Source organism: Telmatherina bonti, assembly GCF_933228915.1.
Source record: "Telmatherina bonti genome assembly, chromosome: 10".
Taxonomy (NCBI): Eukaryota; Metazoa; Chordata; class Actinopteri; order Atheriniformes; family Telmatherinidae; genus Telmatherina; species Telmatherina bonti.
In genome coordinates this window covers 20,782,829-20,803,652 of record NC_136628.1, presented here as the reverse complement: position 1 = coordinate 20,803,652, position 20,824 = coordinate 20,782,829, and the positions used below count along the sequence as shown (strand labels likewise).

Here is a 20,824-nt window from a genome sequence, read left to right as displayed (position 1 = left end):
ACTTTGAAAGCAATGTTGTTGGACCTCTGACACTCATGAAATTGTTGAAAAAAAAGTGAACATATGGTACCTTTAAATCACGTTCAGCTTCAGCTCCCATGCTCTGCATGTTGCACTAAACTGAAAGAAAACAAATAGTCTCGTAATGACTATAAATGTTGCCAGGTAACTGCTATTTGGAGTTCTATTTATTTTTGTAATGAAAATTTTAATAATAACTTCTTTCTTTTTATTGCTTATACGAAAAACAGTTTTTCATATGAAGTCCTTCCAGGTCGGCTTGACTTGCAGAGAAGAGAAAAACTTTTGTCTGCAACCAAATTAATGAAACCTGCAATGCGATGCAGATTCAAAGCAGTGTAGGCTGGTTTGAAGAAAAAAAAATAAAAAGAACAAACAGTGGCAGTTGCAAATATATTCTCTATTAAATAAAGCTTTGTTTTGTTTTGTTTTTTTCTATACAAGTTCTTAAAACACAGTATTTCTTTTCTTTTGTTCAAATATCTGTCTCTAAAGTTGTATAAATCCTCAGCATTTAAAAGAGACCTTTGTCAAAACAAGTGCCAAAACCTTCACACAAGCTCAAAATCTGAATCTTGAATATATTGCAGGGGTTAACCTAAATTTTCACACTCTGACTGTAGAGGAGTTTATTTAGTCATGAAACTTGAGACTACGCAAAGTCAAGACATGTTAGTGTTATTATCAAAGAGCAGTTGAAAGCATTAAATTCTTGATCTGACTGACTCAGATCAATGTGAGTCTACATGCCTGCTGAGCATTCAGTCTGTGAGCTGCTGAAAATAAGACTGTAGAGGACAGAATATCTTAGTAATATTTTCCACTACTACTGATTCAGAACGGAAAAATAGTTGCATTCATTTATACCTGGATTAAATTTGATTCTTCCTTTCATCAGGCTCACAACTGAGCTTTGGTGCAGTTTATCAGCAGTCTTTGGGATGCTCCTTAAACTGACTGTTGTCTATTAATGTTTAATCCTTGTCATTCCATAGGAAGAGAAAACATATGAAGATTACCTGTGACTGTGTGTGTGTCAGTGAAAATCAAGCTATGAGCTCAAGGCACAAATAAAGATGCAATTAATTTCTACATCATTTAACAAAATAAAAGATAAGATGAGATGAGATGAGATGAGGTGAGATGAGATGAGATGAGATATGATAAGATAAGAAAGAGGAAAATGTTAATGCCTTTTCCATCAAAGTGATAAGGTGACTGTCACTACATATTTAACAAGTACAAGTCCACATTTTGAGGTTAAAGAGGAGGAAAGAAGGCACTACGCTCGACGCTGCCAAGTGCCAAGTGACACTACCCCTCATGTTTCTATTATCTTCTTTGAGTCTCTAAACTCTAAAGTGGTGAACAAAGTGATATATGCAACCAAAACTCTTAAAGAAAACCCTTACCATGAAAAGCTGTTTTAGAGTCCTAAACTGACAATTACTATTTTTACTCTCAACTGTTCGTTTTGCTGTAAGTCACTGTTTCTTTCCACTTTTTTGTTTTGTAGCTTTTTTTACAAATGAGAAACCACAAGGTTAAGTTAAGGTTATAAAACCGTACCATGCTTAATGTAAGGCACAAAATATGCTGGACATAAGAACCACACATCCTACTGACAGGTAACACAAGCCAGTGGCAGACTAGTCAGGCTGTAAGTGCTCACCTATTAATACTATTAATGAGGATTGATTTGGGCTGTAAAATATGAGGAAGACATGCAGTATGAGTGACATTCTAAAGATAGTCACAATGTCCTTCCAACATTTAAATAGGGATGTTTTTTTTTTCTTTATTCTGCAGAGCCCTGGATGCATTTAAAATAAGTCTGTATGAGACAAAAAATGAAAGGGTTCACCTGGAAACTTTCCTTTTCTGTTTTTGAAACAACTCAATAAATTGTAAGAAATATATAATCATAATTTTTAAACAAACCATACAGCCACCTTAATATACTCCAGTGGCGAAAGCTTCCGTTTTACACTTTTCTAAAGCTAGATGCTCCATTCAATTTTCATCTTGTGCCAATAAATGGCTGAAACTGCAGGAAAAAAATAATCCATATTTCCTTTTTTTAAGGCATGAATGCATCTCTGTCTTAGCCTATTAAATGCTACCACTGGGTATAGCAAATACACAGGGAAGCCTACCTGCCAGTGACCGTGATCTGGAAACTGTTACATCTAAAGTAATCCTGTTCATATTCCATGAAAACGTTTCCTTCATGTCTCAGCAGCAAACATATTGCAATAGTCATGTAGCAAAGGTGAGACAATCTGGTACATACAGTGTATAAGGAACATGTGAGGCCAGTGCTGGCATTTGTAAGTGACTGCAGTTGTGTCTTACAATTAGGACAGCTTGTTTTGTGCTGTGCACTTTGTGCTTTTGATGACGGAGGCTGCAGGAACATGCCCAGTGACAACAAACGCCGTACAGTGAACAAGCGTTACAACACTGCCAACATGAACAAGTGCTGATATTTCACTAATTAAAAAAAACAAAAAAAACTCTAAAAACAGCCCTTCTCTTAGCTCCTTTCCTATGTGGTTGTGTTTGTGAGTGAGTTTGTTTAGGTGTAACCGTGCATAAATCAAAAGCATCACTACAAGATGGTGCAGTTCCTGTTCTGCACATCTATTATGATGGTGTTGCAGTGGCCTACCCCTCATGTCTCTATTTATCTTCTATATGAGTCTCTAAACACCAGTGCAAATGGTGAACAGAGTGATATATGCAACCAAAACTCAAAAATCTCACTTACCGTGGAAAGCTTTTGAGAAACATGCTGTGACACTCCCTCTGCTCAAACACACTACCGGTAATATTTCAGCAGTAATAGGAGCGCGTGCAACAACCATTTGACCGTAGCAACACTCTACATGTATTTTTATGGCTGACAAAATACAAATATCTCTCTCCCCCTCAGGGTGTTTCAGTGCCTTTTACTTCATCTTGATAGGTGTGTGGTCGCTACTCCACTGAACATACATGCAACTAGTGACAAAAAGGATCTGAAAAATCGAGGTGTGTGTTTGGCCAGGCGTATATTGTGGAGACAAAGAAAGTTATTTGGTAAGTCTTTTAGCAGCACCATAAACCAGGATGTGTGTTTTATCAGCGCGACAGCTACAATTCACTCCAGTCAATCAGCATGCAAATATCTCCAGAGTCATGGTGAGTTATTAGTTGGCTGATCAGGAAGTCTTTGCCTCAAGCAACTTCAAGTGTTTAAAAGGCGTAGTTAAAATATTATCTTGTGGATTCCTTGACTGTAATATTGGTAGATTTTATCCTATCTGCAGATAGTCCACTAACTGAATATGAAATCAAAAGTGGAAAATACTTTTTATACATCCCAAAGGAAATTTCCACAGATTAATGCTTTTGCATTGATGCATTAATTTTGACCTATAAAAAAACTCTTTGAGAAAGGTGATTGTAGAAGAAGCAAAGCAAAATATTTTTTCAGCAGCTTGTGCAACAATCTTCTCTGGACAATCAGCTTTAGAGTTATTCCCAACACCGAATCAGCCTTTTTGATCAGTTTGTTCAGCTTCTTTAAGTCTCTGACTGATGCTGCTGCCCCAGCACATGGCTGGAGCAGCAGCAAAGTAGTATCTGCTGTTTTTGCTTGTATACGTTTCTATGCAGCATTTCCAGTTCAGTCTGATGTCTATCCCCGGATGGAAACAATGCTTTGTTTACTCCTGTTCCTCATAAGGTCAACAATCATCTCTTTTCTTTTGTTTACATTTATGAGGTAATTGTTTTCACACCATCTCACAAACTAACTGAACTCAGCTTCTTGTCCTTCGCTGATGCACCCCACAACTGCAGTGTCATCGGTTTTTTCTGCAGATGACAGGACTCAGAGTTGTGCTGGAAGTTGAAGTGTACAGTGTGAAGAGGAATGGTGAGGGTAAAGTCCCTTGTGATGCTGAACATTGTTCTGAACTGAAGCTATCGAAGAACATGTTTAGCACGTCAGCTCTGTCCACACATCCAGCAGACTGATCTCCCTTCAACTTGAAGCGGGTGACCTGACCACACATCCCTCATGTTGCTCTGCTGGAGCCGACTTTCTAATATCTTCCTGTGGTGCTGCTTGCATTTATTAATTTCTGTTTTAATTTGTTTTTGTGCTGTCCTCAATAACTCTGTGTCTCCCTCCCCAGAAGTCTTTCTTTTTTATGTTAAGCAGCTTTGTTAAGTTACTGGTGATGCAGGGGCTTGTTATTGGGGGAAGCGTTTCACTGTTCTTGTTGGGACAATGCTGTCCACCCAGTAGATAATATAATCTGTCACACACTGAGTCTTCTGTCTCTCTGTAAAAGTAATTTAATAAGGTTTAATTGTTGTTTACTTATAAGAGAAAAAAAAAATCTGCTGCTTTACTTGTAACCTGTTAAACTGTTTCCATGCTGGCTGCTACATTCAGTCACTTCTGCACTGAACTTCAAAATATAATAAAAGGGAAAACTGCTGGTTCACCGGTTTGAGCATCAGAGCAACATGTGCTCCCGTGGGCACTACAGAACTAAAATGCATGTTACACCCCACTCATCCACTCATCCACCCATTGTTTCCTCCTTGCATTCAATAGCCATTAGGCACGACTGTGCTGCAGAAACACCTTAAGCTACCTTGCACATGAAACCATAAGAAAGTGACATCTAAGGCAGAGACTCTTCACTCCTTTGAAGTTCCTGTGATAAATTTAATAACCGAGAGGTTTTTCCACTGATGTCTGCAAAGACAGCCATTTATGACCCTGGGCATAGCTTAAAGGGAGAAAACGCTTGGAGACAAAATAGCAAGGCTTCCTTGAGGGGCACGCTCGCTGCTCTACATTTGTATGCACGCTTGCCTGGATCTATGCAAAAAGCAGCAGCACACACAGAACGTGTGCATTCTGAGTGTCAGATGAGTGATGACACCTAAAAGCATCTGGTCTCCTGCTGGAGTGCTCATCACAGAGGCAAAGCTTCAGTGCACATATCACTGTAACCTCTCGCTATGCCTTCAATATAATATTTAACAGAGGGATGAGCTTAATGTAGCTCGGGACAGTTACTGGCACTCCTGAGACCAAACTGTGCAAGAGCGCCAAAATGATAAAATAGCTACTGAAAGCTTTGGTTTCTTCTTTCTACTTCTTCCTCGTTGCTCTCATTTAGCTATCTCCGCGGTTTATGCTGGAAGATGTTCATTTTACTTCAGTTGCTTTTATAATGTTTACCATTAGAAGAATGGCTTTTATTAAAGGGTTTGTATAAACAAAGTATAAACAAAGCGGCAGAGCACAGTAAAGCGCCCCACTGCTGTGTACTTTTGCAATGTTATGAGAGTGGGAAAAAGGCAAATGAAGTATTGCTTTACTCTACTTTACAGAGCTTACAAAGCTAAAATAATAATTATTTGTCCGTTCTGATCTATAAAAATCAAAAAGACAAAAGAATGGACAACATGCAAATATAATAAAACAGAGAGAAAAGTTTGATGCAAGCCCACTTTAATTTAGAATTAACATAATTGGAAATCTCCAGATGAAATCTTGATGTTAAAAAGCTGCTAAAAAGATTGCTGTGTAAAGGCAGCAGACTGTAGAAATGAAAGCTGTCAAAATTTGGTGATGGTGCCTTGGTGTAAAGTATTAGTTTTTATTAAAAATGTAAGTCCTCGCATTTCCATTTCTTAAATTTTTGAGATCAGAAAGTGTTTGGTTATGTTTGTGTGTTTGGATGTCAGACATAATTTATCAACCACAGACAAATACTGAATCAGACATGATTAACATGATACAAAAAATATCCATTCACGTCGCTTTAACACTCAAGCTCTCATCTCAAGGCTCTAATGAGATCCGTATAATCACAAGCAACATTGGAGAACGTGCTGCTATAATCCTACAACAGAGAGATCCATCAATACTTTGACAGACAGACACGGCAAGCTGGGACAGAGGTGATGGCAAAACCAAAAGCTGATAACTGAGGCAGGGTTGACACTCAACACAGTAAATCACAGGGTGCTTCGAAATTTAACTTGACAAGGTGGGAGCACTAAATATTAAGTATGTACCTCAAGAGTAATAAAAGGTTGTCGGCAAAGGCAAAAATAACACCAAATAACAAAACATACAATGAACTGAGAGGCTGAGCATGGTAGAAGACTTGGCAATGAATAAATCACATCGAGCACAGATCTAAGACTGACAGTAGAAGAAGGGGAAGATGAAGAGGATAAAGACAGCAGAGCTGGGCTCTGAGAGAAGTGACTGACAGTAAACTCCTGAATGCACACAGATTAGGACAATTCTCTCTAAAATCCAGGAGACGTGTTAGTGACTGCCATTCAGTCTGTGCTGGATGCTGATGACCTGACCTGTTTGGTGCAGCCATATTTTAACCAAAATGAAAAGTTAGCTGGGAAAAAAAAAAGTTCAGGAGATAAACGTGGTCTGTGTGTGAACATTTGTGACCAGATTATACCAGCATTTTTTACGACTGCCTCTATTGCGTGTCATTTTTCATACTAAAGGCCTTTCACAGACAATATTTTGTCTGTATAATTTGCACGGTAATAGTTTCTTTTATCATTTTTTATCAGATTAGTGTAAAATCAATAGAAATGTTCACATTAATAACAAAATTCCATCCAGCGATTTTGCTAATTTTATTCTTCGAGACTGAAGTCGATTTTTTATAACTTTATTAACAGATATACAATCGACCAATAAGAGAAGGCGTGCTGACTGAGAGATTAAGAACTATATAGGAGTCACTTTTGCTGCTATTTCATTCCAACTTTGTATCACACACTGTTGTTGTGGTAAGTCTTGGTATTTACATCTGTCCTGGTGTGTAAAGGCCTGAATGGAGAAAAGTACACATGACCCACAGTTAGCTGTTTATTATGTTTGTTTATATTTAGAAGAAGAAGACACAAACTCTGCTTTTTTTGATTGTTTTTTAAGCCCTCCTATAGATCTGAAAATATGTCATTATGTAAGTTGTTCAAATTTGCAGGACAAAGTTGCATCACTTTGCAAAGTTATACTTTGAACTTCCAATTGATTGAATTTCATATAATGCTGAATTCACTATGCATCAAAAATGGCAAATTAGGCTCTTTTTTAATCTTTCTTTAAATTTTACAATTGATAGTGTACTTAATAGAAGAAATCAGTGACATATTCATGATCTGCCACTCCTGTTTGTACATTTCAAGGTGGAAATCTGCTTTTTAATCTGCATTCTTTTGTATTTTTCTGATCAGATGGGTGGAATCTAATGTCCCATCTGTCTTTAAACACATCATCAATACGGGTAACTGATGATATAAGAGAAAATCTAACAAACATATTGGTAATAAGCAACTGTTCCTAAGTTATACATATATTTCTATTTCATGTTTTACTCATTTGTATTGTAAGTATGAGTTTAAAGTGGTCTTGCTTAGAGATCTCAAATGATGCAGACCTAAGAAGAAGAACAGAGTTGAACAGAGTTGTAAATTAAATAGAGAAAACTAAGTTGCAGCATTTTTATTTTGCCTGAAACAGATATTTAATAATGAAATAATGAGAGAGAAATAATATTTAATTTCGCTTCACGGAACAATCACTTTGTCTTCCATTCATAAGAAAATTTGTATATACATAAATAATTTTTCACCTTTAAAAAAGGGTAAGGCAAACAAAATAAGTTAATTTTTCTTGATTGCAAGCAATGCTTTTATGGGAAAGAAAAATGAAGCCAAAAAGATTTTTTAAAAATAGTCACGGTGTTCCAGTCCAGATGCTATCATAAATCATGCACAAACCATAACGGATGATAAAACAATACTGTCCTTGTGGTTTCTATGGTGATAATTAGTCCTGTGATGCAAACAAAATGTTAGTTAATACTGAGATAAATGGGTGAAGACTAAGAAATGTGGGTTGTATGCAGTGAAACATGGAAGGCTAGAAGCAGCAAGGGGGGTTTCAGGTGGATTTATAAGTCCAGATAAAGCACTGGTACGTGTCTGGGCTGCTTGGGAGCAAGGAGTGTTGCTGCTGGGATGAAAGGAGCCTGTTGTAACGATGATTCTCATTTGAACAAGGAGGAACAGGATTGAGACAAAATATTAAATTCTCATTCACCCTCAGCTGTAAGTGAGGTGTGTGTTTGGTTATCTATTTTTTTTTTTTAAATTATTTTGTTGTTTCTTTTCCTAGAATTTTTAGCCACTTACAGCTGAAAACTACTGCTGCCCAATGCAATGGTCAAAAAGGAGTGAAGGAAGATTCTAATTATTTGCGTCATGCCAGTGTTGCCTCTCTCTAATTCAAATCTCCTTCATGGTTATGAATATAAATTATTATTTTAAAAATCCCGGACTTGAAATGTGTATCGTCCAAAAATACTCACACTGAAGAGAAGAAATGGAAACCCAGCTGAAAAGAAAATATGAAGCTTAAAAATTGATCAGAAACTTCTATTTCCATACAAAAAGTATCTTTAGCGGCAAAAACTCCAAAGATCTGTTGACAGCAACTGCATATTTATCTCAGAAATGAAACCATCAACGTAAAATTTTATTTAAATGTCGAAAGTTTGTACTGATTGAAGTTTGAGTAAAAGAAGCATTACAGAAGAAATGTATTCTTTAACTTGATCTACACTGCGTTCCTTTATTGTTGGGACTTACTGAATATCCTACAGTTGAACCAAAGCCTGGGAAACAAGACATGGTCCAGCCCATTAGAGTTAACTATAAAGATTTCAGCCGGTCTTAACCTGTTAGAGATGGTTCTTTCTGCCACTCTTTACTTGCAGATGAGCCTGTAATAGGGCCACATAATTACCAGTGGCTCCCTCGGAGCTCTGCCCAGCTCAGACGCCCAGGGCTCTCATTACCCACAATGCTGCCTGGGCTCTTAAATATCAAACACGTCTTTGTGCTGGAGGCCTGACTGCCCCTTAGCCTGAGGCAACCCCTCCGTGCTCATGCTGTGCATCAATGTGTGGGTTTGTCTGCATAACACTATTGCACCAAAGTGGGAATAGTGAAATAGCTGATTAGGGTTTTAACAGCTCTCTATCGCCAAAAGATGCCAACTTACAAGTGCATTCATCTGTTCTACATAATTCTCACTTCCTACAAAACAGAGGTTTGGTGGTTTTGCTGTATCTGCTGGTGATATGCACCTAAATGCTGTTCTAGAAAATTAAGTATACTTTTAAAAAGTCCTTCTTTAGCAGATTTTATATCCAGAATCAATTTCTTTTAAATTCAGCTCTCTTAAAAATGAAAGAAGCCAACATAGATGGAGTGAACTTATGGATTGATGTTACAAACTTGTGCACCTCAAGTAATTCCTTTTAAAAGCCTCAGGCCTTTTTCATTTAACCCAAATGTTGCCAAGAGCAGAGAAAAAAAAATGTAAGCACTTAACAGGAGCATGGACAATCAATTAGTCATAGTTTCTCTTTTCAAGTGCATAAAGAAACTGTTACTCTTTTACACATTAGTACTTTCCATTAAGTGCTTCAGAACAAAAAGAAATGCACTTGAAAAATTTGTCTACTGTGAAGACACTTCACAAAACACGAGATCTTTTTTTTTTTTTTTTTTTTTTACTGAGAGAGGGAAAACATTGTTCTCTACTTATGTGACTTGAGAACATGATTACATTTTGGATGCTGGTGGTTCATTCATTCAGTAGTGTGCACTGCAGGAAAGAATCAGTGTGCTGAGCAGACCCACAACATGCCAGTATAACTCAAGAATATACTCAGACCCTGATGCTGCCCAAAGTATCCTTGCAAAGTTATAAAGAAACTTTATTTTCTGCTTTTCCCTTCATGCTTTATGATCAACACAGTTGTAGCCATTTACTGTGTTGCTTAAAAGAAAAATGTTTTTTAACCATTAAAAAACAACTGTGATGGATTTGCTTCAGTGTTCTGAAACACAGCAACATGATACATGACAAGTGCATTCAATTCATGTATACGATACTCATTCATTCATTATCCTAACCGCTTAGTCCAGTGAAGGGCTGCGGAGAAGCTGGAGCCTATCCCAGCAGTCTTTAGGCAAAAGGCGGGGTACAGCCTGGACAGCTCGCCAGTCCATTGCAGGGCCACACAGAGACAAACAACAACAAACCACACACGCTCACACTCACTCATATGGGCAACTTAGAGTAACCAATTAACCTAACATGCATGTCTTTGGACGGTGGGAGGAAGCCGGAGTACCAGGAGAGAACCCACGCATCCACATGAAGAACATGCAAACTCTACGCAGAAAGGCCACTGACCAACCACTTATGTATACAACACTGTGGAATAGATTCAACTTTTCTTCTTTTCCTGTACATTTAAAGGGAAAACTGTGTAATAAGTCTAAATTTCACAACTTCCTCCGTCATTCTCACATAATAAAATCATTTTTACACATCCGTAAATGCATGCTGAGGCCATGAAATTTTGCATTTTGTATCTCAGTAAGAGGTGGTAAAGTGAGTATCACAGCATTATTTATTATAAAAGAAAACAGAAGCTAGTTATGTCCTGACACGTACGGCCATTAAAGCTGTTATCCAGGGCTTTGTTTTTTTTCATTGATTTGTATTACTTTGCTTTCCACAGAAAAGTAGTTACAAAGGTCCCCAAGAATAAAGCTTGGGGAAAACAAGTTTCTACAAATGGCAGCAAATCTTTTGTTTATGTTTTGGTATTTGGAAAATACCTTTACTTAAAGGGCAGGATTTTTCAGCTTTTCCTGGACTTGTATTGTGCTTGTTTTGTCCTCATCACTCTCACACTAACACAGATTTTTACCTTTATCTGGAACCATGTTTAGTACAGGGAAACATATGCTTGACTTATAAAAGGGATGCTTATTCTGATGCTAATGAGCTTTGTATTTAGACCAAATATCCTGAAAAAGTAGCTGGCATGTCTAGCAGTCAAATTTAAAAGTTATACTGACAATCTTGTTGACTTATTACAGAGTGAAAACAGTCTGTGTTCATTTTGACATGACAAAAAAAAGAGTTTTCTAGCTTTCATGACTCTTACTGGTTCACTAGTCAGTTAATACAACGTACCATCATTTGCAATGCAAAGCTGCAGACAGAAGACCTGCAAATCTGTCAAAGCTGATATTCTGCCTCACTGCTTTGAATGGCAGATCATTTCGCAAGAGCGAAAAGAAACTAGAGCAAAAAAAAAAAAAAAACAGGCCAGAACACACTTCACCAATCTGTTTATGAAACCTGCTGAGAACAGTTTACAAAATTAATCTCCCTCTGAGCTGGAACAAAAATGCTTGACAGCTGACTTGCAAGTCCATCACAAGCATAAAGTGTTGACTTGAAAAATTCCCCGAGACCAAGAAAAAGGAAAGGAAAGGAACAGCCTCAGAGAGATGAAGAAATGGAGATGTCTTACTGTTATCCTCAACAGAGAAGTGGAAAACATCTGATGTGGCATTCTCTTCATTCCGCAGCACATAGCAGATGTTCAGGTCATCGATATCAGCTGCAAAAAAACAGTAACTAAAATTATTTGTTTTGTCTTGAAGTGACCACATGAAAGTTGAAAGAAACAAAAGGCACACAAAGATATCTGACCAGAAAAACAAACAGCAAATAGAAATTTGGCAAAAAAACAAAAAAAAAAGACAAAGGAAACATGAAAAGCACCAAACAAACTATGTTTGGACATAATTCATAACAGAAAGCAAATCAAGGCCAGTTTATTGGCCTTATAAGGTAAACAGTTCCATGATTAAATTAATGTTGATGATTTAATGCAAACTGCATGTGGAAAAGATTTGTCCTTGTTTTATTAATATATATTTAGGAAACAAATTTGCATTTCAAGATAAAAAAAAAAAAAAAAAAAAAAAAAAACCTTCATGTGACGTTTCATGCCAACTACACAAAATAACCTCAAACACACTTTGAAGTTGTATTACAGCTTCATGGCTTGTTCAAACACTCCCTCTGTCAAATAATTGTTCAAAGATGGACGCTGTCCCGCCTCAGCACCGTATCGGCTACAGTAACAGCAGGTCTCTATTACCACACTGATTTCATTCCTTATCAGCACTCAGCATGAACACTTGCAAGAGAGGAACAATTCTAAAAGTCATGCATCCGTAATGCAGGACGATAAAGGCCCAACCTGAGATAAGACACTTCAAGCTAAACCAACAGGAAATGTTTTAAATCCAAAAGCTGACAACTGTCTGTGTCAACAGCCCCAGAAACCAGGTGATAGTGGATCTTTTAATGACAGACAAGGTAAGAATGTTAAAAACAGGATTGTATGGAGCACCACACATCTGTTTCCCTAACTTCTCCGAATTACAGGGTTGTGGCGACATTTTCTTTTTCCACAAAACATCTATTACAGTGCAAGAAAATCATCGACACCGTCAAAGGGCTTGGCCCCTGCAAACCATCTCCTTCAATAATAGATGTCAGAGGAAGGAGGTTCATAAAAGTATAAACTCCCAACCTCTTACTGTGGGTGGTTTCCTGTCATTGCTGCGGATGTCTCTCTATTTTAACAAGGAGAAACTGATAAAAAATATTAATAACTATTTATCATATCATAGGTGGCTTTTTGTGAGGATATTTGACTTTTAGATCAGCATTCAGGATGGATCTGTGACGCAGACTTGAACCTGGAGACCTTACAAACATAAAGCCAACACTGTGAATGTAGTGAAAAGAGAAGGAGGGGGGGGGGGGGGGTGCACAATTTCCATTCAATATTTAAAGCGAATGACTCGTGGGATGTGCCCTGGAAATAGGACGAGTAAATAAAGAGCAAAGGGTTGTCTCTTTCACCTGACTGATTCTTCTGACGAGCCTGTTTGCTCTCTCTGACTCAATCTCTCACGCCCTTTCCCTCATTCTTTATTTCTCTCATGTCACCTACACCCCCTCACCTCTCCCCACCCATCTCCTTTGCGCTCTCTTCCACTTTGCCTGCATGCTCTTCCCCCTCTTCTGCCCTTTGCTTCTTTTTCCCTCTGCTCTCTTGTCTCATCTGCGCCCTTTTTTGTTTCAAAGACTGCCATCGCACACAAGCTGTCTGAAGTGTCCATCTCCTGAAGGCTTTAGAAATCTTTCTGTGCTCTTAGCTCATGTCTGAGCTTTACACCAAGCAGGTGAATTTTCTTACTTATTGGTTTAATTGCCTCAGCATGATGATTGCATCACTTCAAACTGCAATCAGCAGCATTGTTGCACAGATTTCCACTGCAATATCAGTAAACAGACATGCCCTTATTTTCAACTTCAGGATAAGGGGCCACAGCTTGTTCTGTGTGTTGGTGAGGAAGAGAGATATATTTACAGCGAGCGCAGTGTGTATTCTCTATAGTCAGGACACAGAGAATTTAAATTAATTGTCTCAAAACTGGCCTGACTTGGTGAAAGTACCAGAATATGCCGCAACTCAAATACCATCCTGTCACTTTGAGCTCAGCACTGACCTTTTCACACATTCCTCTACCTGTGTCCCGCTTCATTTAACAGACCTCCGTAGAGAACATCGGATGTGAACACTTCCCCAGACACGCAGAAACGATAAATTATTCATTTATAACATCTACAAAACATCAGACTCTAACTTTGGTCTGCTAATTATGATTTGATGAGCATTGCACATCTAAATCAAGCCCACAAATTAACTATTGAAATTCTCAAGTCAATACTTTGTCACACATGTGAATAATTACGACTCCATAAATTAAGTTCTTTGGAAAGCGTTAGGTTTCCTAAGAACTTAAATTCCCTGTAAACTTAGTGGTTTACAGGGAATTCAAATTTTCTGTTTCATTTTAGCATCAAATCACACATTAAGGTAGCCTTTTTCAAGATGGGGGTGCTGATCCAAACAGGATCCCAAGATACACAGGGTTGTCAGATCATTGTAAAAAAAAAAAAAAAAAAAAAAAAAAGTACATTTACCAAATCAAGTTGAGATTTTTGTTAGGAGCATTCAAAATGAATCCATCAATGCAAAGAGAATAATCTGCAGAACTAAAGCATTTTTAGTTACATTAACATATAAACACCTAAGCCATGCCATTTTAAAATCTGAATTAGATATTATCTTCATGAGTGAAGAAGATTTTGAGCATGTTTTGTCTGCTAAAAACCACTTTATCCTTTTTAGTTTTGAACATTGACAGTTTTCAAAGGTTCTATTTATACAAAGGATGTCCAATGTCAATCTTTGGGGGCCACCATCCTTCATGCTGAAGATATTTTCCTGCTCTAACAACCCTGGTTCGAATTAAATAGATACTCTCAACAACCTGGTCTCAGGTCAGACAAGCAGAGTAGTGGTGCTTTGTGAAATGGCAAGAATAGACTTTCTTCAAGGATGCCACTCTGCCATAAAAAAGAATTGGAAAATTGGAAGTAGAAACAACATTAGTAAGAGCATTGTCATGTCATCGAGTGCAAATAAAATTTTAGGGGATTTTGTGAACCTGATGTGATATGAACCAGACAAACAACCTGAGAAAACCTGTACATTTGTTACGTAGTATTGTGTAATAATTTCTTCAATACCATGTGTGCTTTGTGCAGAGCTCAGCTTACCTTGACTGAATGTGTTGATGGAGTTGTTCCCATGTCCCAGGTTAACAATATAGCCATATGTGGGCTGAGCGGTGATGTGGAACTTCAGGGAGGCTGGTCTGCTGTCTCTGTCCTCTGCTCTCAGCACTCTGGGACTAATGAGGAATCCCAGGTGACCTGTGGTCAAAATCTTCAAGGTGGGTGCACCTTTGTTTACCACAATCTGAGGGGCACCATTATCAACTGCCACAATGATGATTTTCATAGTCTGAGGTCGCCTAGTCTCGAAAACTGTGTCAGGGAAAACATAGAAGTCAGTGTGTGTGCCATCGGTGACAGTAAAAGAGAAGGAGTCCTCTGATGATTCAGTCCCATCGTGTTTGTAGCTGATGAGATTTTCATTGAGGTCTTGTTTTGTGAAGCCGGTGACAGGTGTGGATTTGTTGTAGAGCAGTTTGCCGTGAATGGGCAGCTGAGTGATGGTAAATTTGATCAATTTCTCAGCTGTGTCCTGGTCTTCAGCGTTGAGCTCAAAAGGGGAGATCAGCTTAAGTTGGCCCTCTGTGACTACCAGGCTGTTCACAGTCACAACAGGTTTTTTATTGTCAACATCCACAATGGAGATCCTAAAAGTTCTGAAGATAGGGTTGTAGCCATCGGTGACTTCGAACTCAAAGCTGTCCATTTTCACCTCATCATCTGAGGTGTGGATGTAGAAAATCTTACTGCCAGCTAACTGAAGCTGTGTGAAGGATACAATGGGCATCCCTGGTGTGTCCGTACACTCCAAGTGACCCCTGACAGGGGCACGGGTGACAGTAAAGACCAAGTTTTCATCAGGACTGTTGAGGTCAGTGGTGCTGAGTAGATCTGTGGTCAAAGTCACTCTGCCACCTTCTCTCAGAGATACACCTTTACTGACCACATCTGGGAAAACCATGTCGATACTGCCCACAGTGATGTAGAAGTAACGATCAATGAGTGGGTTAATTCCATCAGTGACATCAAATTTGACCAAGTCCCGAATGCCCTCCTGTCCATTGTGTGTGTAAAATATTAGTCCTGCATCGATTTCAGCTTGTGTAAAATTCATTCCGAGTGTGATGTTTTCTAGAAACCCAGAAGGGACTTTTCTCTGCAAGAAACCCTGACCTGGTCCAAACCGGATTATAAAAGTCAGCGTATTATCATCTGAATCTAAATCCGTTGCTTTGAGCACTTTATTGTTGATTTCTTTGGTCTCTCCAATTTCCACCTCCAGACCATCGTTGACAGTCATTCTCGGGGTCTCGTCGTCAACAGGGATGATCATGACCACAGCTGTTTTCTGCACAGAGTACTTTCCATCCGTTAGAATGACATCAAAGCTGTCCTCTGTTGTCTCTGAATCATCATGCTCATAAATAATGCTTGATGCCTCTCTAATTTGTTCCAAGGTGAAATTAGTCACCAGAACCAAGCCTGTGGATAGCTGGTTTAAAATTGCGCCATGTTTGGGAGGTCTGGAAATGATAAACATCAGCTCCTCGGGCGGAATATCCGCATCTGCTCCATTCAGAATCGGGGTGTCTATGACGATGTTCATCCCTTCCATCACGACAATCTCTCTTAAGTAAATCTCTGGCTTTTCATCATTTGCTGGGATGATAATGATTGGGAAAAAATGGTTTGCTGAGAAACTGATGCCATCAGAACACCTAAATGTGAACCTATCCTCCACTGGTTCTACCCCTTTGTGAATGCTCTGCACATAGTAGATATTTCCCTCCCTGATGTCTCTGATGGTAAAAGCACTGATGGCTGTTCCCGACCTTGACTTTTCTGAGCCTGGGGCCGGGGATATATTTTCAACATAGCCAGTGGTGGGCTGGACAATGATGGTGCAAAGTATATCATCCGTTGGAGTGTCATTATCATCAGCATTCAAGTGCTGAAGGCCGATGGCATATTTCTCCCCTTCGATGACGCTGAATTGAATCCCAACTCCGACCTCAGGGGCCTGATTGTCAATAGGAAGGACAGTGATTCGAACATGGACACCACTGACTTTATTTCCACCAACTGTCCAGTCATCAGACATGTCTGTGAGAGTCAAATTGAATCCATCCAGCTGAGAAGTAAGGCCAATCTCACCACCAGTGTGTGCATACACAACCACACCATTTATTATATCAGCCTGTGTAAACCTGGTGGCAGGCACTCCTTTAACCAATATTTCACCAAACACTGGAGGATCCTCTACAATAAATGTCAGCTGGAGATCGTCTGTGTCATCATCATGGCCATTAATCACATTAGTTGTAATTTCTGTGGCTCCATTTTCCAGCACATCCATATGGGACCCAATGGTTCCCACAGGCAAGCTGACAGTTGGTGTTTCGTCATCAACAGGCTTTACACTGACTTTGATTGTAACAGTTACAATATGGATCCCATCGCTGACGTCCAGCTGAAATTCATCACTCAGTGTCTCCTCTCCATTATGAGTGTATGATATCCTCCCATCTGAGATATCTTCAAGTCTAAACACCCCTTTTTTCTCCAGGTCGGTGAATTCAACCTGAATCTGCCCATGTTTAGGGGGATGGCTCAGAGCAAAGGTTATTTGCTCACTTTCTGTGTCGAGGTCTGAGGCATCAAGCTCAGCTATGGTAATGATATGCGTGCCACGCTCAAACACACCAAAGCCAGTGTTTGTAATCTGTGGAGGCTTGTTGTTGACTGGCTGCAGGTAGATGGTGAAAGCACCTTCAACGCTGTTCCCAGCTGTGTCTTCAACAGTATAGCGGAACTGCACGACGTGGGCTGTGATTCCTAACTCAATATCTGGGGGGGCATAGGAGATTTTATGATGGTTGATTTGAGCCTGCGTGAACTCTGTCACTTCAGTGTCGGGCCTGTCTGTCAAAACCAAAGAACCAAACGCAACTGGGTTGTTTTCATCTGTATCTGTCGGAGGCTGGATAACTGTATATTTGAGATCACGGTCCTCAGAGTCCAAATCAGTGTATCGTAGAACTTCTTTACTAAAATGAGTCATCTGGTACTCCTCAACTGTCATGCGCAGGGTGGTCCCAGGGTACAGCTCAGGGGGTACATCGTCAATAGGTAAGACACGAATTATAAATGCATTTTCTCCTGAAAGATTAGGGGGATCATTGTCATCCTGAACTGTAAACAAAAACTGATCTGTGATTGTATCTGTGTTGTGAGGGCCGGTGTGCTTGTAAAACAATTTCCCATCTGTGATGTCTTTCTGAAGCCACTCTGCCACCTCCTTCTCATACACCTCTTCCTCGGAGTTAAACTTCCAAGAGGAGGGGTCTTCTGGGGCATCTGACTGCCTTAATAAAACTGTACCAATAGTGGAAAAAGGGGGAACAATGGTAAATTTAATCGTTGAGTCTTCCGAGTCGATATCGGCAGCGCTGAGCATGAGAGGAGATATAGGCATCATTTGTTTTTTGAAAAGCGTCAGACCAGTGTTGGCGTTGATGATCGGTGGCTCGTCGTCAGTGGGAACAATTGTAATGGGAAAAAGAAATTCGACTTCGTTTTTCCCATCTGTCATCTTGAAGACAATGTTGTCGCTGTATGTGTCGCTTCCATCGTGTTGGTACACAACAACCCCCGCTGTAAGGTCTGCAGGTGTGAAGAATTTCATGTGGGATCCCAACACAAGGAGATCTCCGTGCCGCAGCCCGTCCACCACTGTGACTGTGACATCGTCCAGGTTGTCCTCATCACTGATCTCCAGGTTATGAGAGCTGATGAGAGGCCGAGACTGCCCTTCATACAGCAGCTGACCTGTGTTACGTGTCACCACAGGGGCCAGAGTGTTCATCGGCTTCACCACAATCATGAAAGCAAAAGGGTCTGAGACAGCCCCCTCTGTGTCTAATACCTCAAACTCAAGCTGGAAAATCCTCTCTGTGTCTGAGTCTAGCGACGGTGGCACGAAGGCTATTTTCAGATCCCGTAAGTCTCTCTGGTAGAAAGATGTGATTGGGAGGTTTCTGTCATCAGTGCTGACTATGTAGCCCTCCTCATAGGATAGGGGGGAAGTGATGTTGAAAATGAGTTCTTCTGGGTCTGACTCTGCATCCTCAGCAGCAAGCATATCAGGTGTGAGGGCAGTCATAACGAACTGGCTCACTTCCATCATCATCATGGACACAAAGCTTGGTTTGGGGGGAGTGTTCTCCTCTCCCCCCTTAATGCGAATCATAAGATGAAAATACTCCTGTTTCACCAGATTGCCCTCCTTATCGTGCAGCTCAACAAGCATGGGAACATAATCCCTGTTAGGGGACTTGTAGTGAAATGTGTGCTGGTAGCGGATATCAGCTCGGATGAACTCATCACAGTCCAACATTGCGGAAAGTTTCCCTCCATCTAGGAGCTGTCCATATCTAGGCAGCATGCTGGCACTGGACAGAGATGCCACCTCACATTTGTAAGAGTCTCTGTCATAGGTAAACTCTAAAATCCTTGTATCGATAGGATTACTGATTTCTCTGAGATTGTCAACAGTGAGGGGCATGTTTTTGGTGAGTAACTCCAGCTGTGTAAAAACTACCTCAACTTCCATCATAAACGGGATGATAACGGTTTCAGTTTGGGCGTCATACCTGAGCTGCAGCCGCACTCTGTCTTTAGCTGGACTCCTCGAGCCGTAGTGGGAGTATGTCACGTCATTGGGACCGAAATCACACGGAAACTTTTTGGGAGAGAGATGTCCCGGTCTCTGTGAGAGCGGATCGTTATCCAACACGGTGATGCTGCAGCGGTCTCCCGGCTGGGTCTGAATCACCAAATCATTGATGGGATCGATGAAGACTGATCTCCCGAAAGGCACGCGTACTCCGTTGTTTGCCACCAAAATAGCATCTTCTGACAGTTCAGATCTGAGTGCGTAAAATAATCCAGCGCTGTCGGGTAGCGCGAAAACGATACCTGTTACGGAAAAGCACAAGAGGAGTCTGTGGAGCAGCATCTTCGCTGCCGACATGCTGTTGCAGAATGTCCCTGGTCTGTTTTAGTCGAAAATATATATTAAAAAAAAGAAAAACAACAAGTAAAAATAAAAACAAAAGTGCTGGGAGTCAGCGGGGTGTGCGCGCGGTGACTCCCTTGTGTCTGTCTATCCGAAGCATCGACATGCTGAACAGCGCGCATGAGTTTTAACTTCAGACACTTGAGAGACGCAGCGTGAAGCGCTACCGCCCATCTCTGCACATATTGGAAGATTTTGAGGGCTTGTTACCTCAGCAATATCGCAAATGGGCAGCAGGGCTGGCAGTCAGAGGGAGGTGGAGACAAGATGATGAGCTGAATTGGATCGAAGTGTTGCGTGAGGCTGCACACCAATTATCCACTTTCGCCTTAGAAGTATTCTTTACAGAGCTTAAAACACAATAACATGCTTAAGACATTGAAGTCTATACAGTAAACACATACTACTCAGTAAGAATACTGTATGTCTGAAAGGGAAATGTTGCGTAAAAGTATAGAGACGTGCACTCGTGTCTTTAAAAGTAACACATAACGTGGGAAAGATTTGCTCGGACTTTTTCACTGTTAAATTTTGTTCATACTGCAAATGTTCATGTGTGACCCAAGGTAGGTCAACAATTACATGTTTAAGAGGCGTATAAATATATATATATATATATATATATATATATATATATATATATATATATATATATATATATATATATATATATATATAGCCTCTGAGTAGCCTCTGAGTATCGGTGATTACAATATATATATATATATATATATATATATATATATATATATATATATATATATATATATATATATATATATATATATATATATATAAATTAAAAATAAACCTCAGCAGTGGCCCACAGTTATACCAAACTGTCGTGATGTTTTGTGTGCCAGGTCGAAGAAGCAGACCTGATGAACTGGCAAGGCCACACATTAATTTGAACACAACACTTAACAGTTTTGGAGGGTTTAATTATTTTGCATATAAGAGCAAAAAATACCTCTTTTCATTCGAAAACTATCTGCTGATTATTTTATTTATTTATCGATTAAATCTGTAAGAAATTGTGGCACAAGCGCTCCAAACCACTGGAAAAAAAGTTGCCAAAGTTTCTGTAAATTGCCAAATTGAATATCTTAAATAAATATCTGTATGATAATTGTATG

At 39.6% G+C, this 20,824-nt stretch overlaps 1 protein-coding gene across 1 annotated transcript in view; it reads right to left on the bottom strand.

Moving 5' to 3' along the window:
• frem2a (FRAS1 related extracellular matrix 2a) overlaps positions 1-19,628 on the bottom strand; it is a gene marked incomplete at both ends in the record, with an annotated part of 70,613 nt that extends 50,985 nt beyond the window's left edge. Inside the window, 2 exons of the mRNA XM_079247954.1 lie at positions 11,478-11,567; positions 14,654-19,628. Of these exons, the coding sequence (XP_079104080.1) occupies positions 11,478-11,567; positions 14,654-19,628 (5,065 nt within the window). The remainder of the gene's footprint in view (positions 1-11,477; positions 11,568-14,653) is intronic.
• Positions 19,629-20,824: the final 1,196 nt, after the last annotated feature.